General features: G+C 34.1%; 1 protein-coding gene across 1 annotated transcript in view; it reads right to left on the reverse strand.

Annotated features, from left to right (window-relative positions):
- Positions 1-23,531, reverse strand: part of NEGR1 (neuronal growth regulator 1) — an 834,359-nt gene that overhangs the window by 325,970 nt on the left and 484,858 nt on the right. Inside the window, exon 3 of the mRNA XM_069478075.1 lies at positions 11,538-11,663. Within this exon, the coding sequence (XP_069334176.1) occupies positions 11,538-11,663 (126 nt within the window). The remainder of the gene's footprint in view (positions 1-11,537; positions 11,664-23,531) is intronic.

Raw genomic sequence — 23,531 nt, forward strand, 5'->3', positions numbered from 1 at the left:
CACATACCTGTAGTCCTAGCTACTCGGGAGGCTGAGGCAAAATGATCGCTTGAGCCCAGGAGTTGAGGTTGCTGTAAGCAAGGCTAATGCCACAGCACTCTAGCCCGGGCAACAGGGTGAGACTCTGTCTCAAAAAAAAAAAAAAAAAAAAAAAAATCGTAGACTCCTTAGTGGTAGTAGCTATATATATTTTTTTCTTCTTACCACTCTATACTTAATGTCTAGCACAGTGTCTGACATAGCAAGTGTTTGATAGATCAGTTTTGAAGAAAATAGATGTAAAATAAATATTTATAACATAAGTGTTATATAATGAGTCAGGGATATTTTATGTAAACAGTCTATTTTTTGCAAGACTTGTAAACTAGACTAAGAGCTTTAAGCTCCAGATGTCTTTGTACTATGATGAAATTGAGTCTGTTTTTTAATAAATGAGAAATATCCAAAAAAAATTTACACTAGCAATGAGACTTACTGATCATTCCAGACAGCCCAACCTAGTGGAAATAGTCAGGAGCTAGCTAAAAAGAGTTGATTATCTCATTTGCTATCTGCTAATCACATTTTAGTCAGCCACCGTCCCTCTTTACTTGTGTCCGAAAATTTAAGAAATGTCATCTAAGACTTTGTTTGAAAGGCTAACATTCCTTTTTGCCTATCACATTTTAATAGACTAGCATGTAAGGTAAGGGTATACTGTAGGTTAATATATTAAATAAATAGCATTGCTTGCACAACTTCACTCTAAGTCAATTAAATGCCTCCAAAAAAGCATCAGGCCTCTACTGAGTTAAACACAGAGAAATGAGAAGCCATTTTATCTTTATAGATGTGTGTTCAAAATCCATAATTATTTCTTGTCATGTCACAAAAGGAAAAATGAAATATACTTCCATGAAATACCCAGTTGTAATCAACTCCACAGAGAATCTTGCTCTGAGAGTTCTTTCCTTCTCTTCAGCTGGTTCTTTTGTCCTGTAATTGAATTGAATTTGCTCCTCGCCCCATTCCTCCCAGACAGCTTCTCATTTGAGGGCTCTGAAGATGTATTACACTAATATATCGTCAGAATGACAATGCTATGATGATGCATGGGTGTAATACATCTTCAGAGCTTCAGGACTGTCCAGAAACAATACGGCTGACACTGGATTACATTCAAACCTAATGCAAAAAGAAACACTAAAAAATGTTTTTGGCTAACAAGGACGGTTAAAAAAAAAAAAAAGAAAGAAAAACTCAAAGAAAGAGTTATTTTAATTAATTCCATAATCCTGTATAGTTTGAGGACAAGTTTTCAAGACTTTAGTATGGCTTGTTATTAACGTGAAAACGTATGCAATAATATTCTCTATAAATTTCTGAAGATTACAATGAAACATAGCCTTAGATAAAAAATATATAGTAAATCTAGTTTTTTTAAATCACAATCTCTCAGGCACAGTTTACATACCTAGTTTATGTGCAATAAATGTTGTGTTTTACCTCTTTTGTCAGTCTGGCAGAATTAGTCTCTTAGCATACCATGAGATAGTTTCATTTTGCTAGGAGATATTTCATGAGTATTGACTTCCTGTAACATTTTCACAGAAGGTGAAAAGGCTGTCTTCTGATAGAAAACATCCTCTGAGATGATAACCTTTAAGCAAGCCCCTAACTTGTTTAGACATAGCCGCTTATGTAATAACTTTACCTATACATGTAACATGACTTTGAAATCACTGAGGGAAAAGACTCTAGAAAAATCTAATTTCCCAAAATGTAAACAGCCCAAAGTCAATCACTATCTTCTCCCAAATTCAGTCCAGTAAAGGCAGATATAATATCATTTTTTTTCTAATACCCCAGCTGTCTGAGAAAATCAAGTTCCATAAGAAAAAGAAAAGATCCTTTATGAAATGCTTGGTGAGTTCCTGTTTTTTGTCTTTTATGGGTAAGCATTTTTCTTTGAGAATAGTTAATTATTTTTTATAATGATTCATCATATCATCAAGCCCATTGTTTGGCATTATATGTGCCTTAAAATACTAAAAGTATTCTTGCTTTCTATATTCAAATAGCAGGTATTAATAGTTCTGAATAAAAAATAAATTAACATAGCCCACCACTAACTGGGTGGAAGTAGAGGGTACTTTGAAAACAGACAAATGAAAGTTAAAATTATAAAGAAAACTCTCAGAACAAAGAGGCAATTTTAACTGCATATATAAATTATTGGTGTGCAATCTTATGGTAAAAAGTTTAACTTGCCGTTATTATGTAGATTCATTCATTATATAATTATCCATTATGTAAAGCCATTATGGAAATTCACAAAAGCTCCACATAGAGTGCAACTCTACAATGGAACTAGAACCATAGCTTGTAATCTGAAGATCTGGTATTGTTGAAATATCATCAGCACAAATTGCCAGTTTTACTGATTTTTTTTTTTCTTCCTAACATCAAAGAACAAAGTGCGGTGTCAGTATTGCAAACCTGAAACAAGATTCTTAAAGAATTACAATGTTTGGGAAACAGGATGCCAGCTTGGAAGAAGCACAAACATGCAGCGTCTTCCTATCTCTCTTGGTGTTGGTCCAGCACTCGACATTCAAAGAAGACTTTCTTTCAGAAAAGAAGGATGGTGACAGAATCTAAAGCACTAATAGGAAATAACACTTTCTAGTTTGCACCTGTGATGACTTGAACTATTTTCAGAATTCTCTTAAACAATAGATTCTAGCAGTGTACATGGATTTTAGCTAATATTTCTCATGTTTTACAGTCTCCCACTTTTTTTGATATTTAGTAATTCATATTTTCTGTCTTAAGACTGTATTTATTAATATATAATTATGGAAGCTTTAGTGTGCCAAACCTGTATGTCTCTCACCTAGGAAACAAATTTAAAAATATTTTAAATATCTTTTAAAATATTTGCAGGAGTCAGCAAACTTTTTCTGAAAGGACAAGATAGTAAATAGCTTAGGCTTTGCTGGCTATGTAGTCTCTGTTGCAACTATTCAATCTACTGTTGTGGAGAAAAGGCAGCCATAGACAATATGCAAAGGAATGAGCATGGTGATGTTCCGATTGAAAACAAACAAACAAACAAATAAAACAAACCTTTTATTTACAAAAAGAAGATAGCAGGACAGTTTGGCTCACAGGCCTTAGGTTGCTGATGGTCTAATGACTAGTTTGCTTTGTTTACTCTGTTTATCCTGAAATAGCTCTCATTGAACAATCTCAAAGTCCTTAAAATCTCCTAGTTTGAAAAATCTGTTGTATTCCTGATTGACAGTTTATGTTATTTAACTTACACCTGAGATAAATCCATAACAATATTTATGAAAAACATGGATAATACTGCTTTTGATTTTTCAAAGATTTTATAATTAATCCATCTGATTTCCAAATATTGCCTTATGGCCCTTTTAAGAGTACTTGAATATTAAATAATGACTGACAACTTTTATTATACTCATTATTCTATCCCAAGCAAAAAGATGCCTCAGGAATAAAGAAAAAATTAACATATCCTCAGATGAAGAAAATTAAGAGAATTTGTCTTCAGTTGACCTACGATAAAAGAATGGATATAGAATTTTTTTCTGAATAGAAATGAAATAAAAGAAGAAATCTTAGGAAAACAGGAAGAAAGAAAAATGATAGAAGCAAAATATAGGTAAATATAAAATACTTTCCTTCTTTTGCATTTTCTAAATTTGCTTGACGGTTGAAATAAATACTGTAACACATTATCAGTAGAAAACTATTTTCTCACGTATGTAGAGAAAATGTACTCACCATCAAATTGGTTTCACTGATCATCACCTAAGAGCACATTTAGAAATAACATTAATTGGCTGTCGGGGGCAGATGTTGTGGGGGATGAGTGTATACATACATAATGAGTGCGATGCACACTGTCTGGGGGATGAACACAGGCTTGAAGCTCTGACTCGGGGGAGGGGGGGCAAGTACAATATATGTAACCTAAACTTATGTACCCCCATAATATGCTGAAATAATAATAAAAAAAAGATAAATGTATTTTAAATGGGCAGAGTAAAGAGAGATCAAGGGAGGTAAGGTTTCTATATTTTTCTGGTATTGGTAAAAGTTGGACATTCCCAGACTATGATAAGTCATGTATTGATAAATTAATACTGAAAGCAACTACTAAAAGAACTGTGCAAAGAAACATACTCAAAAACACTATAGATGAGGTAGAATTCTAAAAAAATAATGCTCAGGTAATCCATAGGAAGGCAGGAAAAAACAGAGAAAAATTAGAAGAAACAAACATAAAAAGCAAAATAAATAAAATGTCAGACTTAAGAACAAACAAATCAATAATTAAGATAAATGTAAGTGTTCTAAATACACCAATCAAAATGCAGAGGTTGGCAGAGTAGATTTAATAAAAAATGCTGTATCAACTACATGCTGTCTGTAAGAGACTCACTTAAAATATAACAATATATGTAGGTTGAAGTGTATAAATATGGAAAAAGAAACATGATTGTTCATAGCAATTTTCCTTTCATTACAAAAACAGTAGAAAAAACCCAAAATATCCTATAATAGATGAATGGCTAAAAAAATGTGGTGCATTCAAATCAAAAGATACTACTCCACAATAAAAAAGAATAAACTGGCCGGGCGAGGTGGCTCACGCCTATAATCCTAGCACTCTGGGAGGCCGAGGCGGACGGATTGTTTGAGCTCAGGAGTTCGAGACCAGCCTGAGCAAGAGTGAGACCCCGTCTCCACTAAAAATAAAAGAAATTATCTGGACAGCTAAAAATATATATAGAAAAAAAAAATTAGCCGGGCATGGTGGCACATGCCTGTAGTCCCAGCTACTTGGGAGGCTGAGGCAGGAGGATTGCTTGAGCCCAGGAGTTTGAGGTTGCTGTGAGCTAGACTGATGCCATGGCACTCTAGCCCGGGCAACAGAGTGAGACTCTGTCTCAAAAAAAAAAAAAAAAAGAATAAACTATTTATACATGCTACAGCTGAGATAGATCTCAAGGGCATTATTCTGAGTCTAAAAGGCTAATTTCAAAGGTCATATACTGTATGATTCCATTTTTATGGCATTCTAGAAATGACAAAATTATGGAATTGGAAAACAGATTAGTGGTTGTCAGGGGTTAGAGTTGGTGGGTGGGGGGAGGGGTGAGTGTGACGAAAGGGATAGTATAAGAGAGATCTTTGTGCTGAGGAAATAGTCTTGTATCTTGACTGTGGTGGTCGCCAACTCATGTGATAAAATAGCATAGAACTATATACACACATTGCACTAATGGCCATTTCCTAGTTTGATTTCAAACTAAAGTTACACATGATGTAACCATTGAGAGAAACTGGATGAAGAGTACATTAATTAAATAAGCTATGTTCCTCCTTCTCTGCTTATAGTGCAGAACATAAATGTTAGTTGAACCATGTTTGCTAAACTTGATTGGTGTGAGCTGCTCTTTATGTTAATAGAGTATAGCCATATTGAGGCTATAATGAAAATAAAGGGATGATGCATATTTAGGGGATGTGCATTTATATTAGGGAGAGGGGAAACATCAGAAAGGAAGTACGTCCTTATTCCACTACCTTATTATTTCTTTTCTAATTTTAATCTCTAGTTTCTAGAAGCCATGTAGTAATCAAGAACAAAGGGGAGCATCCATTGGTTCAGCAATACTTATGGAATCCCCATTTTGTTCCAGGCCCTGTGCTAAGTCAGGGGGTATGAAGACCAACAGATGGTCTCTGGACGCAAGTAGTTCCCTGTCCCATGATACCATAAAGCCAATATCTACAACTCAGAGACTTAACTACACACAAGTGGTAGCATGAAGTACTATGTAACTATGAAAGAAGGAACACCTGATTTTTCCTAGCATGCTTAGGAATGGTTTTATGAAAAATTGAGGGATGAATAGGTTTGTCAATTGGGTAAAGGGGCAAAGGATATTTCTAGTAGAAGAAATAACATGTATAAAAGTAGAGAAACCAAATTTCTACCTTGTCTAGCAGGATGTACAGTTATGCTTCCACATCTAAATTCTTCATTTACTCTAATCTTCCATATTTTGGTTTCTGTCCCATTGTCATTGAATCACCACAATAACCACCAAACTACCTAACCCAAAGGTAGCTATTTGGTTTGTATCTTATTTGACCCGACTGACATTGTTCACCACTCACTACTCCTGGATATATTTTTCTCTTTGGTTTTCTTGAAACTATGGCTTTCTAGTTCTATCCCTGTGTCTTTGACCACTTATTTGAGTCTTCTGTATAAGTGTTCAATAACTCTTCACAAACGAAAGTGAGAAGTGTCAAATGATTGATTTAAGAAAAAAGAGACTCAGTCTACTTAAATGTGGGCACGATGAAGTTAACAAAAAAGAAGAATAAAAGATGCAGGGGGAAAAAAAGGGATATTTAATGAAATAAGGATCTGACACATGGGAAGAAATGGAATCTACAACATAACAGGAGGAAGCGGACTTAAACTTAGCAGTCTTTAACTTGAATTAGATAATAGCCTTAATTACTATGGATAATTAAGGTAAGAATAGTCTATAAAAACATTAGGCATATGGGAATTAAACAAAAAAAGAGTTTCAGGCATATATCCCAGTGTTTATGCTTACATGTTTAGTTTCAGAGCCAAAGAATATTTTTGACAGCTAATAAACACTACCAGTTTAATGTGTGAACATTCCTGGAGGCTCCAGATATGAAAGAATAGACATGAACTATGAAAGAGAGATCAAGATAAATAGTAATGAATCAGTGGATATTTTTAAAAAGCCTTTGAAATACCTTCAAATAATTATATCTCATGTATTCTTTTAAAATGTATCCTTTAATTTTCTTATGGTTTTTTTTTTCTGACTGGATCTAGCTTTATTAATGTGATATATGATTATAATTATTATTTTTTGTTTATATTCAAAATCAGATGCCTTGTGTAAACTTGTCAATGTTCTCTAGAAGTCTGAAGTAATTTTTAGCTTCATGACCACCTTATTTGAGAGCAGCTATGTGGATTATATTCAAGAGTCATAAATAGGTCCCTTGATTTCAGAGACAGGATTAGAAATTCTATCTGGTCAAAAATTTAAACACATTTCAGTAGTATAATAATAGCTGGTACTATAGAATGTTTACTATAAGTTATGAGCTCTGTTCAATGCTTTATACTATTCCATTCAATATTCATAACAATTCCATGAATTGGGTACAATTATTATCAACATTTTGTATTTGAAGTTTAAAGAAGCTAACAATTTTGTCTAAGATTTTACTGTTGGTAAAAGGAAGAGCTGGATCTCAAACCTAACTTGACTAAGATCAAGGAATATTATCTAAATCATTATGCTATATTGACACCATCTGACATATAAATTACTGGTAAAGAATGAAAAGGAATCATGTCTCATATTATGAATTTTGAGAAAAAACTTAAAAATTTTCTAAGTAGATAAGTAATGACTTAGAGATTAGTGGAAGCAGTAGAATCCAGTGTAAAGATCTATGAGCTTATCCATATCTCCAGTGATAGAACAACTGCCTTCTTGTATTTTCCTTGCCATAAATATTTTTCACTGTTAATTTTACAAGTACTTTATGTGTATACTCAGATTCCAGGCTCTGTTCTAGGCTTGTTGTTGGATAAAGCCAAACAAAATATTTTTTATTCCATTCCCTAAAGTTACTTAAGGTATCATAAGAAGTAAACTAGATCTCTGGGTCTCTTATAATTTTACTCTAAGGCAGATCAATAGGGTTACATTTTTAAAACAAATGTAATGGTTCTAACCTCAAGTGTATGGTATACAAAACAATCATTTGAAGTTAAGTAAAATGGCTGACCCCAGACGTGGAGCAGAAAACATGAGGCTGGAATATTTTGTCATTCCAGAAAGTTTGGGAGTGCTCAAAAAAAAGTTATGGAGGCATGTCACAAATACATAGGAGACAGACTGATGTGACTCCCACTGACCAAATTAGAGAAAATTTGAGCATCAAAATAATTAGTAATGAATTATAAACAATTTTAAAAAGTTGAGAATTTATAAGTACACCATAAAAATAAGTAATTAAACAAATTAATTATAAATATAGGAGAAAGCAAAATTTTAAATTTACAGTAGAATGTAAATGCTAACTGGTAAAAATAGAAGGATTGCTCAAGCTAGAAAAAAATCACCAGATTGATCAACAGAGTAAAGATTGGTTCACAAAAAAATCATCAACCTCAAATCTAAGGGGAGAGTTGACAGATAATACATATTTGCATGTCATGGCCTAAAATCTGTCCCTATAGATTGCTTATTGCTAGCAAGAGGAATAAAAAGGAAGAAACTATACAGTGTAGAAATCAGACAACATTTGATTCTGGTAATTGAAATTAACATCACAAATGAGGGACAGATGGCTATCTTGTGCCTCTGGATATGGGTTCCTGAGAAGGACACAACTTCATTTATTTAGTTCAACATGGGCATAACTAGAATATAATCATGAGAAAGCAAGATACAACTCTTAAATGAGAAATATTATATTTTAAAAAGGGTACATACATTGCTAAAAACTGTCAATGTTCAGTAATGACAAAGACTGAGAAATTAGTTCCCGGATTAAAGGGAAATAAAGTGATATGGAAACTAAATATAATACATAGTCCTGAAATGAATTCTTTTCTAGAGGGAAAAGTATTCTATAAAGGACGCTATTGGATCAGTTGACAAAATTGGAATATGGATGGTTACTTGGATAAATTTAATGCAGTTGAAAACTACTATGGTTATATATATAATGAAAATATTCTTATTTTTCACAAATGAATACTGAACTATCTAGAGCTAAAAAAGGCTAAGTCATATGTAACTTGCTCTCAAATGATTTAATAATATACATGTATATGTATATATTTCTATGTACTATACACACAGAGCAAATGATGAAACAAATGGGCAAAATGCTGACAGATGAAACTGGGTAAAGTCTATAGAATGTTTTTTGTATTATTTCTGCAACTTTTAAAAATATAAACTTGAAATTAATTTCCAAATATAGAATCAAAAATAGAAAGAAATCATTGTTATAAATGAAGTGTAAGGCAGCTCACACATCCAGAAACATGTCAGAAAAGATGTTTTTAGTAACAGTATTATGAATTTGAATTAACAAGTAGAATGGGAACTCCAACAGGCTCCAGTGATGTTTGTGGTGTGATTGAACTCACAGCCTCTGTGTATTTTCTGTATATTAGGGAGAAGCTCTATGGAGCTATCATCCTGTGACCAGCCATTTATCATTGGTTTTTTAAGCTACATAGAATTGTCCATGAATGAGTCAGCAAAAATTATCAAAAGTACTAGCAAAAAGTCTAAACAAATCACCATGTACAAAAGCTAGTCATAGCTTCTGGTACAGCATATCTGTATCTGTTTTTAACACTAAACATTATTCCTGTGTTAACTGCTATTTTGAAACCAATTTTCTTTCATGCTATAATAAAAGAAAAAAGGAGAACATGCAACATGTTGATGTTTCTGAGGAAAAATATAAACAGGCCAATAAAATTCCCAATTTTGTTTTCAAATGGGAGTTAAGAACTCCCCAGTACTGTGCATTTTTTTTCTTTTTTCCTTTTAGTTCTGTGCATTTGAGTACAGATCATTAATGAATTGTAATTTGAAATTATTGGAAGCATTCATAAAAGTATCACCAAGTCTAACAATTTATTGGATAATAATTAATATTTATGCTAATTTTACTCATTTGCTCAGTATGGCAGGATCAGAAAAACAGATCTATGCACTGTTTAACTTATAAACCTAATCCATCTTCTTTCAGCTTCATGATGTTATCCATTATCATTATTCTAATAACTTCACTAACCAACATTTCTACTGTTTAATTAAACTAAAATGTATCTGAGCACGTAAAAAAGAAGAATATGCATAATAACAAGGACTGCAAAGCAGGAGAGTTAAATCCAAAATATTAATCTTAAATTATATGAAGATGGAGATTATGTGTTTCATTCTTACAAAAATTATATTGTGGTATCAGATTTAAATTCCTGGAAGGATGATTAAGAATCAGCTGTACATTTGCATATCAAGTCATACTTTTTAAAACACATTTATGCCTGTTATCTTGAGTCTCACAATAGCCAAGGATTATTATCATGCAATTTTTGGAAAGTAAGGAACTAGCTGAGGGTAACTGGGGATAAGAGATTTGCACAAGGATTGGCTGAATTGATGAATAAGGAAGTCATCTTAAGAGTACATGTGTCTAACCGCTAGTCCTGAGTTTGTTTCATTTATCCCCCATGGAGAGTCCTGCAATGAATCCAGTGCTCACATACCAGTTTTATGATTTTTTGGCAGCTCTAAAGAGTGAAGTGTTGGCAGTCAAGAGCACATTTATACTTCAGAAATATTGTAGGGGCCATAATGCATATTATATAAGTGCATATTGCTGCTATATTGATTTCCTCTCACATTAATAATAATACTACTGCTTAAAAGAGAAAACTTAAAGACACTTAAGGATAAGTCACATTAATGAAAATATTTAGCAGATAAAATGGATGTTCTGATTGTGCTGTTTCTACACCTATATAAAATGTGATTTTCTGATTTCATTAAAAGCAATTTCATTGAACCAGCTTTGTTGTAGTTATTTCTATCAAAAATATGAAACAAGTAAGGCAAACTCCATTTATCTGAAATGAGGGGAGATCCTACTCATTAAAAGTACCACTCTTACTTCCGGGATATACTCAAAGCTATATAGTTCAAACTTTTAAATTTTCTATAACTTGATGATTCTGTTAGAGTTGTGGCTGTGAAAACAAACCTGTTTTGATGATGATGATGGTCAACTTCCTAAAATTGACTTAATCTCTTTGGGGGGATGTACACTGTAACAGAAGCACTGGAAACGCATAAATACACTACTACATCCTTCATTTCACCTAGCTATATGATCTTGCATAAGTTACTGAAACTCTTGGATTTTTAGATCCCTTATCAGTTAACATTTAATTCTAACTCCAAAGTCTTTGATTCTGTACTGCAGCTTGAAATCAGACCTTGTAATCTCATAATTTGCTTAACTTCATTCTCCCTTGATTACTTTAGCGGTTCATGTTGACCTATTAACATGTGAATGCTGATTGAATACATCCCTTACACATTTAAATGAAGATATTTCTCTTGTGATATTTCCATTCGAGCTTTTCATGTATTGATTTATGATTATCCAGTATACAAAAGTAAAAACCTTGACTAGGAATCAAGAGACATAGGTTCTATTCTGGGCTCTGACAGAAAGCAATCATTTAACTTTTGTAACTACAGTGCCTTTAGGTTGAAAGAATAAGTATAAAAATATGCATCTTGCCTACCTTATGAAAAAGATACAAAAAATTAAATAAGTTGATTCAAGTTCTGAACAAGTGAGGCTACATGAGAATAATGAACAGCACACACAACACTGTTGCATTCCTACTTTACCTGATGGGGAGATGTGCCGCCAAGAAATGGAAGGCTCTGGTTTTCCAGTGGCCAAACAAGTAAGGGTGACATTGGTTCCTTCATTGACGGTCATATCATGTGAGATGTCATATATCTTCGGAGGAACTGAAATGGCAAAATATGCGGTGATGAAAAAAAAATATATATAAAATTTTGTTGAACTATGTGATTAACTTCATATCATGCAATAAAGGTATGGTGATGAAATATACTTATGGTCTATCACCTAAACGCTGGATTCTCTAGCACCTCAAGACTTTCTAGGAGAAGAGTTTTACTTGTTGGTTTCATTTTTTTCTCTAATTTTTAGATATTTAAATATTTCAGGATAAATGGATCATTTAACAACAAAAATGGTGAACATTGATTAAATTAAATATTTATTGTGAATAATTTGTATTAAGTAAACTAGAATGTAACCAGTTTGTCTACTGTATCCAGGTGGTGTCATTTGAATGATGGTTCTCCTGTTGAAATAGTTAAATAAAAGTGAACACCTTGAAGAAATTTAAAATAGCAGAACTGTTATACCTACATGCTGATTTAAATGCTGAGTGAGGTAAAACATATACAGGATTGGTAGGTGAGATTTCAGGGTCATGAAGGCATTTTCGGCCACAATTTCCTATCTGCTAGATTGTAGGGCTGGACTTTCTCAGCATTTATGTTCTAGGGAACACAAATTCTAAGGACTGTGAAAGGTGGGTCTAATAAAGTTTTCTTATCTGTAATGACTGGAAAATGCTGGTTGAAACAGATCTCTTCCCTTCAGAACTTCTCAGAACATTTGTTATGCCCTTTTGTACTGTAAATCCACAAGAGTAAAGGAAGAAATGTTATATTGTGTTTTCTTTGATGCAGAGGCTTTTATCCCAGAATTTAATCATGGAATACACTTTGGGAAATGTTGGAGAGAAAAATCTCTAAACTAACTTCCAAGATTAAACTTCCATGTTCTCTGGGAAATCAAATGGTCTTATTTAATCCCCAAACAGTATGAGTATGAATCCTGGGTTCTCCACTGGCTAGCTGTGTCATCTAGGGCAAATCTCTTAATCCATCTCAGCCTCAGTGTCTTCATCTGAAAGCTGGAGACAGTAATAGCACAAGTCCCGTATAGCTGCTGTGGGGGTAAAATAAGTCAATATACATTCAAGGACTTAGAATGGCACCTGACATCAGTGTTGGCTATCATTATTAGATGCCAAAAAACACATATATGATGTTTGAATTAATTTCAGTACTGCTGTTTTTCTATGCTTTAAAACTATTCTCAGAAATTCATCACTTTAGTAGTGTGTATGAGTGACCTGTGCCATAAATAAGTTTTGGTTTTCTTCATAAAAATTATGGTATTTTAAAGTTCTAGGGCAAATCTAAATAAATGGCCATTAGACAGCTTGGTAATTATTATAAAATAATTTTTTTACTGGAATCCTTTTTATTGTCCCATTATTAGGATTTCTTTATGCAAGAGATATGTTCACACAGTTACTTTAACACATTGACTGCCAAACACACACACAAAAATAGAAACCTTTCCTTGGGGCCAGAGTGCTTTATTACAGAAATAGAATAAAAACTTCGAGTGTAATTTAAAGGTAAACATAAATAAAAAAGCAAAATTGATTGACTTCTAGTCATTTAATCCACATTTTTAGAATTAAATTGTCAATATTAGTTGTAACAATAAGAACGTCAAGTGAGATTTTATATATGATTCACGCAGCCCTGGGGTCAAAACTAGACCCTTTGTACTGAAATATGACTCTCATGGTAGGCAATGTGTTAAAAGCCAGTAACTAAAATCTGCTGAGATAATAAATTACCTACACTTTGAATATCATCTTTGATTTTTTTATGGAATCAAAACTCCACTACAAGAAAATCAAGGATTATATAATTACAAATATAAAATTTTTGACTATATGTAACTATTGATATGATCGAGGAGAAGGCTTGTTCCTAAGTCATATACCATTGTAACTGCTTCTAAATGAGATAGTTTAATTGGCATTTAAAACACATTATCATTAAATTCTTTGGTGAGTTCTTCTCAGGCAAATAATAAAAAATATAAAGACCATCCCAAACAGAAGACTCTTTTCAGCTTGACTGAAACAGAGCAGAAGTAAAAATATTAATATCCTAGAAAGAAAGAAGAGAAAATTTTGCATGACTTACTGGTGAGTAGGAGTTAATAAAAAGAATCTTACAACACTAAACAAAAATATCTTTTGGATATCTGAATGTAGGTATAGGTTTGGTGTAATAGACTATAAAATATATATGCTATATGTACATAGATATACATATATACCAATAGTCTCTGACTTAATGATAGAGTTATTAATTTTTAATAGTGTAAAGAGATTTTATTATTATGGCATTGGCAAAATTATTTAACGTAAATAAATTTTTATTCAAGGAATTTCACATATTGTGATTCCTTTCACTGTCCATCAAGATAATCTTAGTTCCTCAAAAGTTGGAGTTAAGTTTTATCTTCAAGGTAGCCCTTTTTAATGGAACACATATTCAATCCACAATTGTCTCGTCAGCTTAAAATTCTCTTATTTTGGCTTCTTTATCTCCACTTGATAAACTCATGAAAACTTCACAAATTACTCACCAAGTCTTTGGGATCTAATTTCTTCAAGCAATGTACTTTAGGGTCATTTTTTAGAGTAGATGGGTCTGCATGGTTCCAAATTTGACACCCTTTCTAAACATGAATGAGTTCAAATCATATTCACTCCTAAAGCTATCATACTCAACAACAGTACAGATCTATGGGATATGCCAATACCTAAGGCAAAAACAAATTATTGGGTCTTTCATAGAAATTTTTGACTTTATGGTAGTGCAAAATTGATACCCATTAAGTAGAAACCCTACATCAAGTACCCACACAATCATTCTGTTTTTCACTTTCAGTACAGTATTCAATAAATTACATGAGATATCCAATACTTTATTATAAAATCGTCTTTGTTTTATATGATTTTGCCCAATTGTAGGCTAATTTAAGTGTTCTGAGCATGTTTAAGGTAGTCTAGCCTAAGCAATGCTGTTCTGTAAGGTAAGTGTATTAAATGTGTTTTCAGATTAAAATATTTTCAAATTGCAGTGGGTTTACTGGGATGTAGCCCCATTGTTAAGTTGAGAAGCATCTGTGTTCATATCCATATATATGTGTATATATACACACATGTGTATATATACATGTACATGCATACATACATACACATACATAAACGCACATACCAATGCCTACTATTTAAAAAAAAAAGGAAAAATGTTATATAATACTATTCTCCTTTATATAGAAGATAGATCTAGTCTGGCTAGTTTGTTTATATATTATGAACATATAACTGATTCAAGGTTGAACAGCAGTATTTATGTTTAAGAGAGATGATGGAGTGTGATAAAAACATGCATTATATTCTGTAAAATGCATTATTTTGTTAATCCTACCAGATCATAAAATAGTTCCATCTTTACACATCTAAATAAATTCAAAGTTCTAAGCATTATGGTAAACTAATATTCAGCATTAGTATTTGACTACATAGAGAAACAACTAAGTCTCTTAGCAATAAACTTAGATTTGACATTTAACTATGGGAAATTGTGTGGAGGGAGAAGAGTGGTGAATTCCAGGTGTGGCATGTCATTCTTAGTGATTGCAGTTGCCTCCTAGGGTCTCATAATTCAGGATATGCTACAGGGAATAAACATCTGGAAAAAGGATGTTAATAAGAGAAAAATCCCTCTGGCAAGGCTCTTCTCCCCAGGACGCATCACCTGTTGGCAGTAGATGCTACAAGCAAAGAGGGCAAATGAAATCCTTCACATGCACTGTGGCTTGTGGAGGCAAAACCAGGTGTTGTCTTGCTGATTATTCAAAGCCATTGCATATTTAGTTCAAGACTTCCAGCTTTTACTGAATATTATGAAGGGAATAATTCTGGATCCAGAGGAAATGCAAAAATTTAAAAACATAATCCTTGCCCCCAAGAAGCTTAAAATTAAAAGAGAGAAACAGATTGGTAACTAAGACAAATATTTTCTACATTTTCCTTTCTCATTTTACATAAGTAACACCTGTCCAATAGGTACACTGTCTGGGTTCAAATTAGTAAAGATTAGCTTTATGTTGGTTTCTTTAAAAGTTAATCATGTAAAATGGTTTATGCAAAAAGTTATTCAGTGCACTGCTGTTTATAATACAGAACAACTATTAATAACCTCAGTGTAGGACAACAGAAACGGAGGTACAGAGAATTGATCAATTGAATCATATTTGCAATTGTCAGCTCTGTCGCCAGAATGAGGTATGATACTGAGGAAGGGTTTGGGATGGTGCCAGGGAGCATCAGGGTAAGGGGAAATAGAAGAGAGAAGAGATATCTCTACTATGGATGCCAAAGCAGGGAAGAATGGAAATGTCTCCGGTTTCTGAAGATCTGTTCTGATAGCTGTTTCTAGGTTACGGTTTGAGAATAAATGATGCATACACACAGGTGGGAAAGATTCTTAAGCTTTATGAATGTTTGTCATGTCTTATGGTATGTGCAATATTCTAAGCACTGGCATAGAAATACAGAAAAGTGAGGAGAGTTAAATTACTATTCTAGAGCATGCTCCTTTTCTACATACCCTATTTCAAACTCCTTCGCAGCCTTTTCTAAATAGTTAAAAATAATTTATATAAAACAGAGCAGATGTGCTTAATCAATTCAACAGTTTTTAGGCCATTAAATAACTACAAATTTTAAGAAGTATTTCGGATTGCTGTGCACTTTAAGTACTTATGACCTAGGGCAGAGTAATAAAGAAATGTTATTCATCTAAATGTAAACTTGTTTAAGATGTAGGAAATAATTATTATAATATCATCATCACTGTCATCATCACCATGACCTCATAAATAAAAACAATGAAAGGTAAAAGTTCTGGATTTCATACTAAATCACAGAGTATCTCTCTCCTAATGAAACTCAGGGGATATACAAGACTTTACAACTGTGTTCATAAATGTTATGTATCACCAGCTAGAGAGATCAAAAAAACATTAAGAGTTTCCTAAACATCAGAGGTTGAAAGTGGATTTAAAAGCTGTGTTTGGTGAAATGTTTTTAAAACCCCCCATATTCATTTAAGGGAATCGTTCTTAGACCCTCAAATTCATAATCTGCTTTGTCTTTAATTGTTCACTGTCCTAAAATTCAACTATTACTTAGCACCTAGTCTTCAACTTATATTCAGTGGTTTAATAATGGGGAGATAATGCATACCCAGATGTATCTACAGATTTAGATTCCGTAAAGATAATTTAAACCTCTTGTTAGTTTCACATTCACCAAAAAATCAGGCAGTCTTACCTACCCTGGCCACCTTCCCCCACCTGAGCCATCTGTCAGTGTCCTCAGGCAGGGTATGAATCGGCATCAGTAAGGTAAACCTTAAAATGCATATCCAGACCAGATTCTAATGATTTCCACACAGTTTACCATTTGTATGATAATGGGCAATTGAGTTGGGGAGTAGTTGCATGTTTTTTTTTTCTTTTAATGTGCACATGTTTTCTGATCTATAGAAATGAAAAAACCAAAACAAAACATTTTTTTGTTTAATGAGCAGTCTTCACAGATTTAACTTTACTTTCTTCCAAGAATTCATCATGTTATCTGGAACAAAACCATTAACAATTTGAGAAGCCAGCATAAGGATGAGTAATCTGTATTATCACAGGAATCATACAAGCACAGGGTATTTTATGAAAAGTCTGTGCAGATGCTTTTAGAAGGGGCAGGAAACCTGCAAAGTTGAGGCCACATGTGGCCTTCTGGATCCTTGAGTGTGGCCTTCTCACTAAATCCAAATTTAACAGGACAAAGCCTTTTAACAAAAGGATTTGTTCTGTGAAGTTTGGATTTGGTTGAAGGGCCACACGTGGGGATTTGGAGGGCCACATGTGGCTTTGAGGCTGCAGGTTCCCACTCCCCTCTGAGTGTCCTCTCATTCATTCTCTGAAGTTGTAGGCTCATTACCAAAAACCTTTAAAGGTTTAAATGTATCTATTTGAATTATGCACACAATCACTAGATCTGTTCTCCAAATATGTTCACTAAGACAAACAAGAAATAAAAATAAAAGTCATGCTCTCTCTCTGATGTCCTACTTGACTCTCTTTTCCCCATCATAACTTCCCCCACCCAAAAACTTATCACAAAGGAGAAATAGTGAAATGTGAATTTTTGAGTGAATTTTAAAAGATCAAAATTTGAACTTAAAACATTGTGTCACTAATGATTTTGAACATCATCTTAAAAGCAAGGTAGATTTTTCTGAGTATGTGCTATGGTCTGAATGTTTGTGTCCTTCCCAAACTCATACGTTGAAATTCTAGTCCCCAAGGTGAAAATATGAGGAGGTAGGGCATTTGGGAAATTATTATGTCATGAACAGGATTCCTGCTGTCATAAAAAAGACTCCAGAGTGCTAGCTAGCCCCTTCTACCATGTAAGGACTCAATGAGAAGGTGTCACCTGTAAGAATACAGGGCCTCTCCAGGGCCCTTGTCCTGAACTTCCCAGTCTTCAGACCTGTGAGAAATAAATTTCTATTGTTTATAAGCCACCTAGTTTATGTATTTTGTTATAGCAGCCAGAAGGGACTCAGACAGTATGTCTTATTGAAATAAGCATTTGTACTCACAACCTTCTGCCCATTTCTACTCCTTTTCTTCTTCGTTTTTGTTGTTGTTATAGTATTCTTTGCAATCCTTCATTGTCATTTTCATTTATTTCTTTACTAGTTTATTGTTTCTTCTCTTCATAGAACGTAAGAAGAAGCCTAAGGTAAAGATGTTGTTTGCTTCATTCAACAGCATATCACCAGCACTTAGCAAGGGTCCTAACACATACGGGATATTCAATAAATATATGCTTAATGTTCTTTCATGTGCTGAGCTAACACTTCCTCAACCTATCAGTGAAGATTCCCCATAAAATTTCATACTATTGCAAGGATGAAATCATAAAAATTCTGAGAATATGATAAAAATGTAATTATAGTTCCAATAGTCTTGTGTGACTTTCTTTGTGGATTCTGAGTTTAGGGATTCAATATTCCTTTTATGCCATTTAAAAGCAAAGTGTTTTCCTATTCCATTGCCTACTATAGTTTTTGCCATGAAAACCCAGAGAAATAATTGGACAATAATTAGACAAATTTATTTTCAACAGAATGGGCTGTTACATTTTAGGCAATCTTATGTGTGTTGGTTAGAGTATTTGTTACTTCATAAGCTATGTAAATTTAAAGTTAAAAGGATTTGACTCTAATAGTATGTGCACATTATTTCTACCCTTTTTTTTTTCCTCCACAGACTTGGAGTCTGGGTTATTTCAGATAAACTATATTTCTGAATCTTTTCCAAACTGCTTGAGTCAACAAGGTAGATATAACTATAAATCTTTAGAGAATTGGCTTTTTTGTACTCCCATATCTGGTAATGGCTGGCAATATCAAAAGAACATTCTTCCTTTCACTGGGCTGGCACTTCCCTTTTCAGTCTTGGCCAGCCCCCAGAAAGTGAAAGCAGATCCACGTTATATAACAAACCTCCTGGAAAAGGTGCTGTTCTCAAACTGAGAGAAGAAATTGTTTCATGGTTTTTGTTTTGGTTTTTTTTCCCCTAAATTGGTTTGCTTATGGGTGCTTGCTGGTTTCATAGTCTGCATCTAACCAGCAATGTTGTTTTCTCCAGCTCGTAGACTATAACTTGCCTTTTATAGTTTATGACATTTCAGAGATTTCTATGGCTTCTCCTTCATCCCTTCACTCAGAGATAGTGATAAGAGGAAAAATATACCCAAGCATGAGCTGTAAATGCAAACTTAACCAGATTCGTGTATTACCTACTGATGAAATATAGTGGAACACCTGAGGGGGTAAAGAATATGTTTGAGAAAAATATATCTTTGAGACTTTGGTTCAACATTTGAATCACATCACATTGCTTACCTTAGTGTTTATCCTAATTTAGAAAACCTATGCATATGTTTTTTTCAATCTAGTGTGTCCTTCAGAGGGTCAGCTATAAAATCTGGCAATTCCTATGAATTGCCTTCCTATTCCTAGGAAGTCAGACTTGGAAGGGATGTTGATATTGGATAAAGCTTTTGAAACAGATGCAATTTGAGCAGAATTTGAGCATTTAAAATGGTAGTTTTGTATACCAGCTAATCATTAGAGATAACCCGATGAGCTTTTCATGACACTTGAGTGGGAGGAGGGCTAATTCAGGAGATCCAGACCAATAGGTATACAGTGAGTTTCAAAATATGCAGATCATGGAAACACTGACTTATAGGACACCAAAAAGACTCCTCCCTAATTTTTTTCTCCTATATTTAAAATCTAAACTGTAATTAGAGAGGCTTTCCTTCAGAGCCTCAGAGCAGTTATCTGCCTTCAAGGGCCTAGTCTTAACATGTAACTATCTGTAGAAGAGATGATGCCTTAATAGCTTGCATCTGTTTTTGCACTTACTGAGGACAGCATGGTTGGTGTAGACAGAACATCATACTGGATGTAGATAGACACCACAAGCAATATTTTCCCACTGTGTTATTTTCCCTTGAAAATACTCAAGATTGGTTCTACATAGCATGACAACCAGCAATGGTGAGAAGAAAGCAAGCATCTGGGAGAGATAAACTTCACAAGATACGGAGTTAAGAAAAATTAAAACATAAATAATTTCTCTCTCTCTTCCCTTTCTCTCCAGCTTCTTTAGACTATCCAATACATGGATTATGCATCAGTGGAATGAGAAAAAGCAAGTAATCCCTAAATTTTAGGACAGATTTTCTCATTGAAGAAAGGTATAACTATTTGCTAGGTAAATTTTCAGTGGAAAATTAAAAGATACAAACACACAAAGTAGGTTTAGTACACATGTAAACTAATTATGATAAAAGAATTTTTAAAAGGCTACTGGTTTTAGAAAGGATAGGTCTTGGTAGCTTAGCATTTATGCAATGATTTTTAAATTTTTGGTTCAAGATATATTTCTCACTTGCTGTATGAACATTCTGAAGACAAAAAATACAACATTGTTATATAAGAATTTCAATATTTTGGAGTGTAAACATTGCTATTTTTGCTTCATTATGGCTAGAGGATCAATAGCTGGCCTCTACACATGAGTGTTTATACACCAGAGTTCAGAGCCCTGCTGTACCTCAGGCTAGCTTCAGCTTCACTTACTTGGATGGTTCAAAGATATAAAATACTGTTTAAAATCAGGACCATAATAGCAGCTAACCCCTCAGGCAATAGCAGCAGCAGCAGCAGCAGGAAGGCTGGAGCACACTTAGAGCAGTGTTGTATGTCAGAGGGAATCTACAATGCCTGCATAATTCACTCCTCCTTAGTAGAAAATGGTTACAAAATACGTAGGAAGAACACTGCAATTGAAATACCTTAGAGGGCACTAATGTCAGTGTCCATTCTTCATGAGGTATGACCCTTAAGGAACCACCTGTACATCTTCAAAATCTTCAGTGCTGGTAACATTTTATTAAGCGTTAATAATGAGCTTTTTCCTGGAAACAATTTGGCAGTATATTTTAAAAACTTTAAAGATTTTGAACCCATTGAACCAGTGAGTTCCCTTCCAGGAATTTATCTTAAGGAAAGTAGGTACCTTCTTTCAGTGTAGTCACTATTCCCATAAACCTGGTGGCCATCACCACTGTTCCACCTGGAAATGTGCCAACAAATACCCTCCGGAATGGCCTGGATGAACTTTTCTTGCCTCATCCTTGGCAGTGAACTATTTTCTACATAAACCAGAGGAAAAAGCCCAGCTGTGTCAAACTAGAACCCAGCTGCCTTCTTTGCAAACATTTCCCATAGCTAAAAGCTTGCTTTAGGGTTTTTTAAAACACGGGAGAGTCCAATGTCTATCCCTGGAGTCATAGAGCTATAATGTAACACCTGGCTCCTAATTGCATGAGGTAAGCCTGTTCAGGTTCAATATCAGTGTTCCTTGTTAGGCTTAAAAATGTGTTTTAGCAGATTTTTTTATATCTAAAAGCTGCTATCATGTTTTTTATATTTGCAGAGAAGATGTGCCATTTTAGCACCATTAGAAAAATAATGCCTTCTTTGAAGTACTCTGGTTCCTTTGTTCTTTGTAAGTAATATTTATTTTTCCAATCATGAAAGTAATATATACCCACTGAAAAAAATATAAATAATAGGAAGAAAAAATAAAAATTATGTATTATATTGAAATATCTAATATTACTCTTTGGTTAAAAACAGATATTGGCAATTTCATATGATTTAATTTAATATAATGTCACCATTTAGTGAGAATCACTATTAATAGCTTGATATATTTCAATTGTCTTTCTATTAATGTATTTCCACATAGATCCTAGAGACTTCCATATGGTCCAACAAAGTCACCAGGAAATTGGAGCTGAAGCCTTGGCTAAAAATAGTGTTCCCTTCTCCACATATGTGCTCTAGAAAATGAACTAGAAGGTAGTTGGATAAGAACTCAAAATAGGACATTGTGGCTCTCTGCCTTTCTTATTGGAAACATGTCTAACAAAAACATATCTACAGCAAGGGTTAGTGTTTGTTGAACATTTACTCCTAGTAACGTACTGAGGGCTTAATGGCTTGTTGTCGGTAAGGGTGGAGTTTACCATGGGAAAGAGTTCTACATATCTAGTCCTCAACTCTTCCTTCCACCACCACCCCCACCTGCTTTTATGGTAGTTGGTTTGTGTGGCAGTTTTATAACATGGCCACAAATTCTTAAACATTCTTCCCACTAAGAATATTGTTCCTCCCCTCTCCCACCTCATATTGAATATTGAGTAGGCTCCTGGCTGCTTCACACAATAGAGTTGGGGAAGAAGTAATGTTAGGTGACTTCCAAATTGGGTAAAAAAATACCATTTGTCTCCTGCCTTGTTCTCTAAGAACACACACACTTGGAGAACTGGGCCACTATAACTAGTGTGACTACCCTGGGGCCACGATGCTGGAGAGAACACCTAAAGATGCCACATGTGGACACCAGAGGGAGAGACTCAGACAACAGGAACAGAGAGAGAGCCTAGAAAGCACTCCAGCTCTTTTAAGCCCTAACTGCTTAAGTCATCCCAATGAGGCCCCCAATATCCTGTCCAAGTTACACAAGTTTCAGTCTTGGGAGTAAAATAAATAATTGTAGTTGTTAAAAGCCACCAAGTTTGGGCATGGTTTTTAAAAGAATAATGAAAGTTGGTAGCTTTATACTACTTGACTTCACTACTTATCATAAAGCTACAACAAAGACAATGTGGTATTGGCATAAAAATAGTGGAACAAATTAATAAATGATAAAATTTACTGTGAGGGTCATTTCCCGGATGACTTATATTAAAAACTAAAATACTAAAGCTATGGATAAGTAAAATCCACGAGTAATGTGGGTCAGGACAAAGTGCACATATATACATTGCAATGAGTGGGGTCAGGTGGGCAGCAACAGTCTAAAGAGAGCAACTTACACTCACAATTTCCACTTAGAAAATGGAAATCTAGTTTGCTAGACCTTTACACTTCAATTTTTAAATGTTTTTGTGCCATACAACTTCATCGAAGTATCTGTGGACTCAGCCTGGCACCAACCCAAATGACACCTTGATGGGAATTAGAAAAAAATGGCTCTTACTGGAGACACTTCATCATCACATGTTGGAAAATTTTCATGATATAAAAATCTACATGGTCTATGAACGTAAAGAGTGCCTGCAGATTTATGTGTGTTCAGAGTCTTCACCATATGCTGCAAGCCCTGAATGCTCCAGATTCAGCCAGGGAATCACAATCTTCCCATTTCTGTCTTACATCTTGGCAAGGCCTTCAGCCTGTTGTTGCTTTGGAAGACTC

Source organism: Eulemur rufifrons, chromosome 8 (assembly GCF_041146395.1).
Source record: "Eulemur rufifrons isolate Redbay chromosome 8, OSU_ERuf_1, whole genome shotgun sequence".
Taxonomy (NCBI): Eukaryota; Metazoa; Chordata; class Mammalia; order Primates; family Lemuridae; genus Eulemur; species Eulemur rufifrons.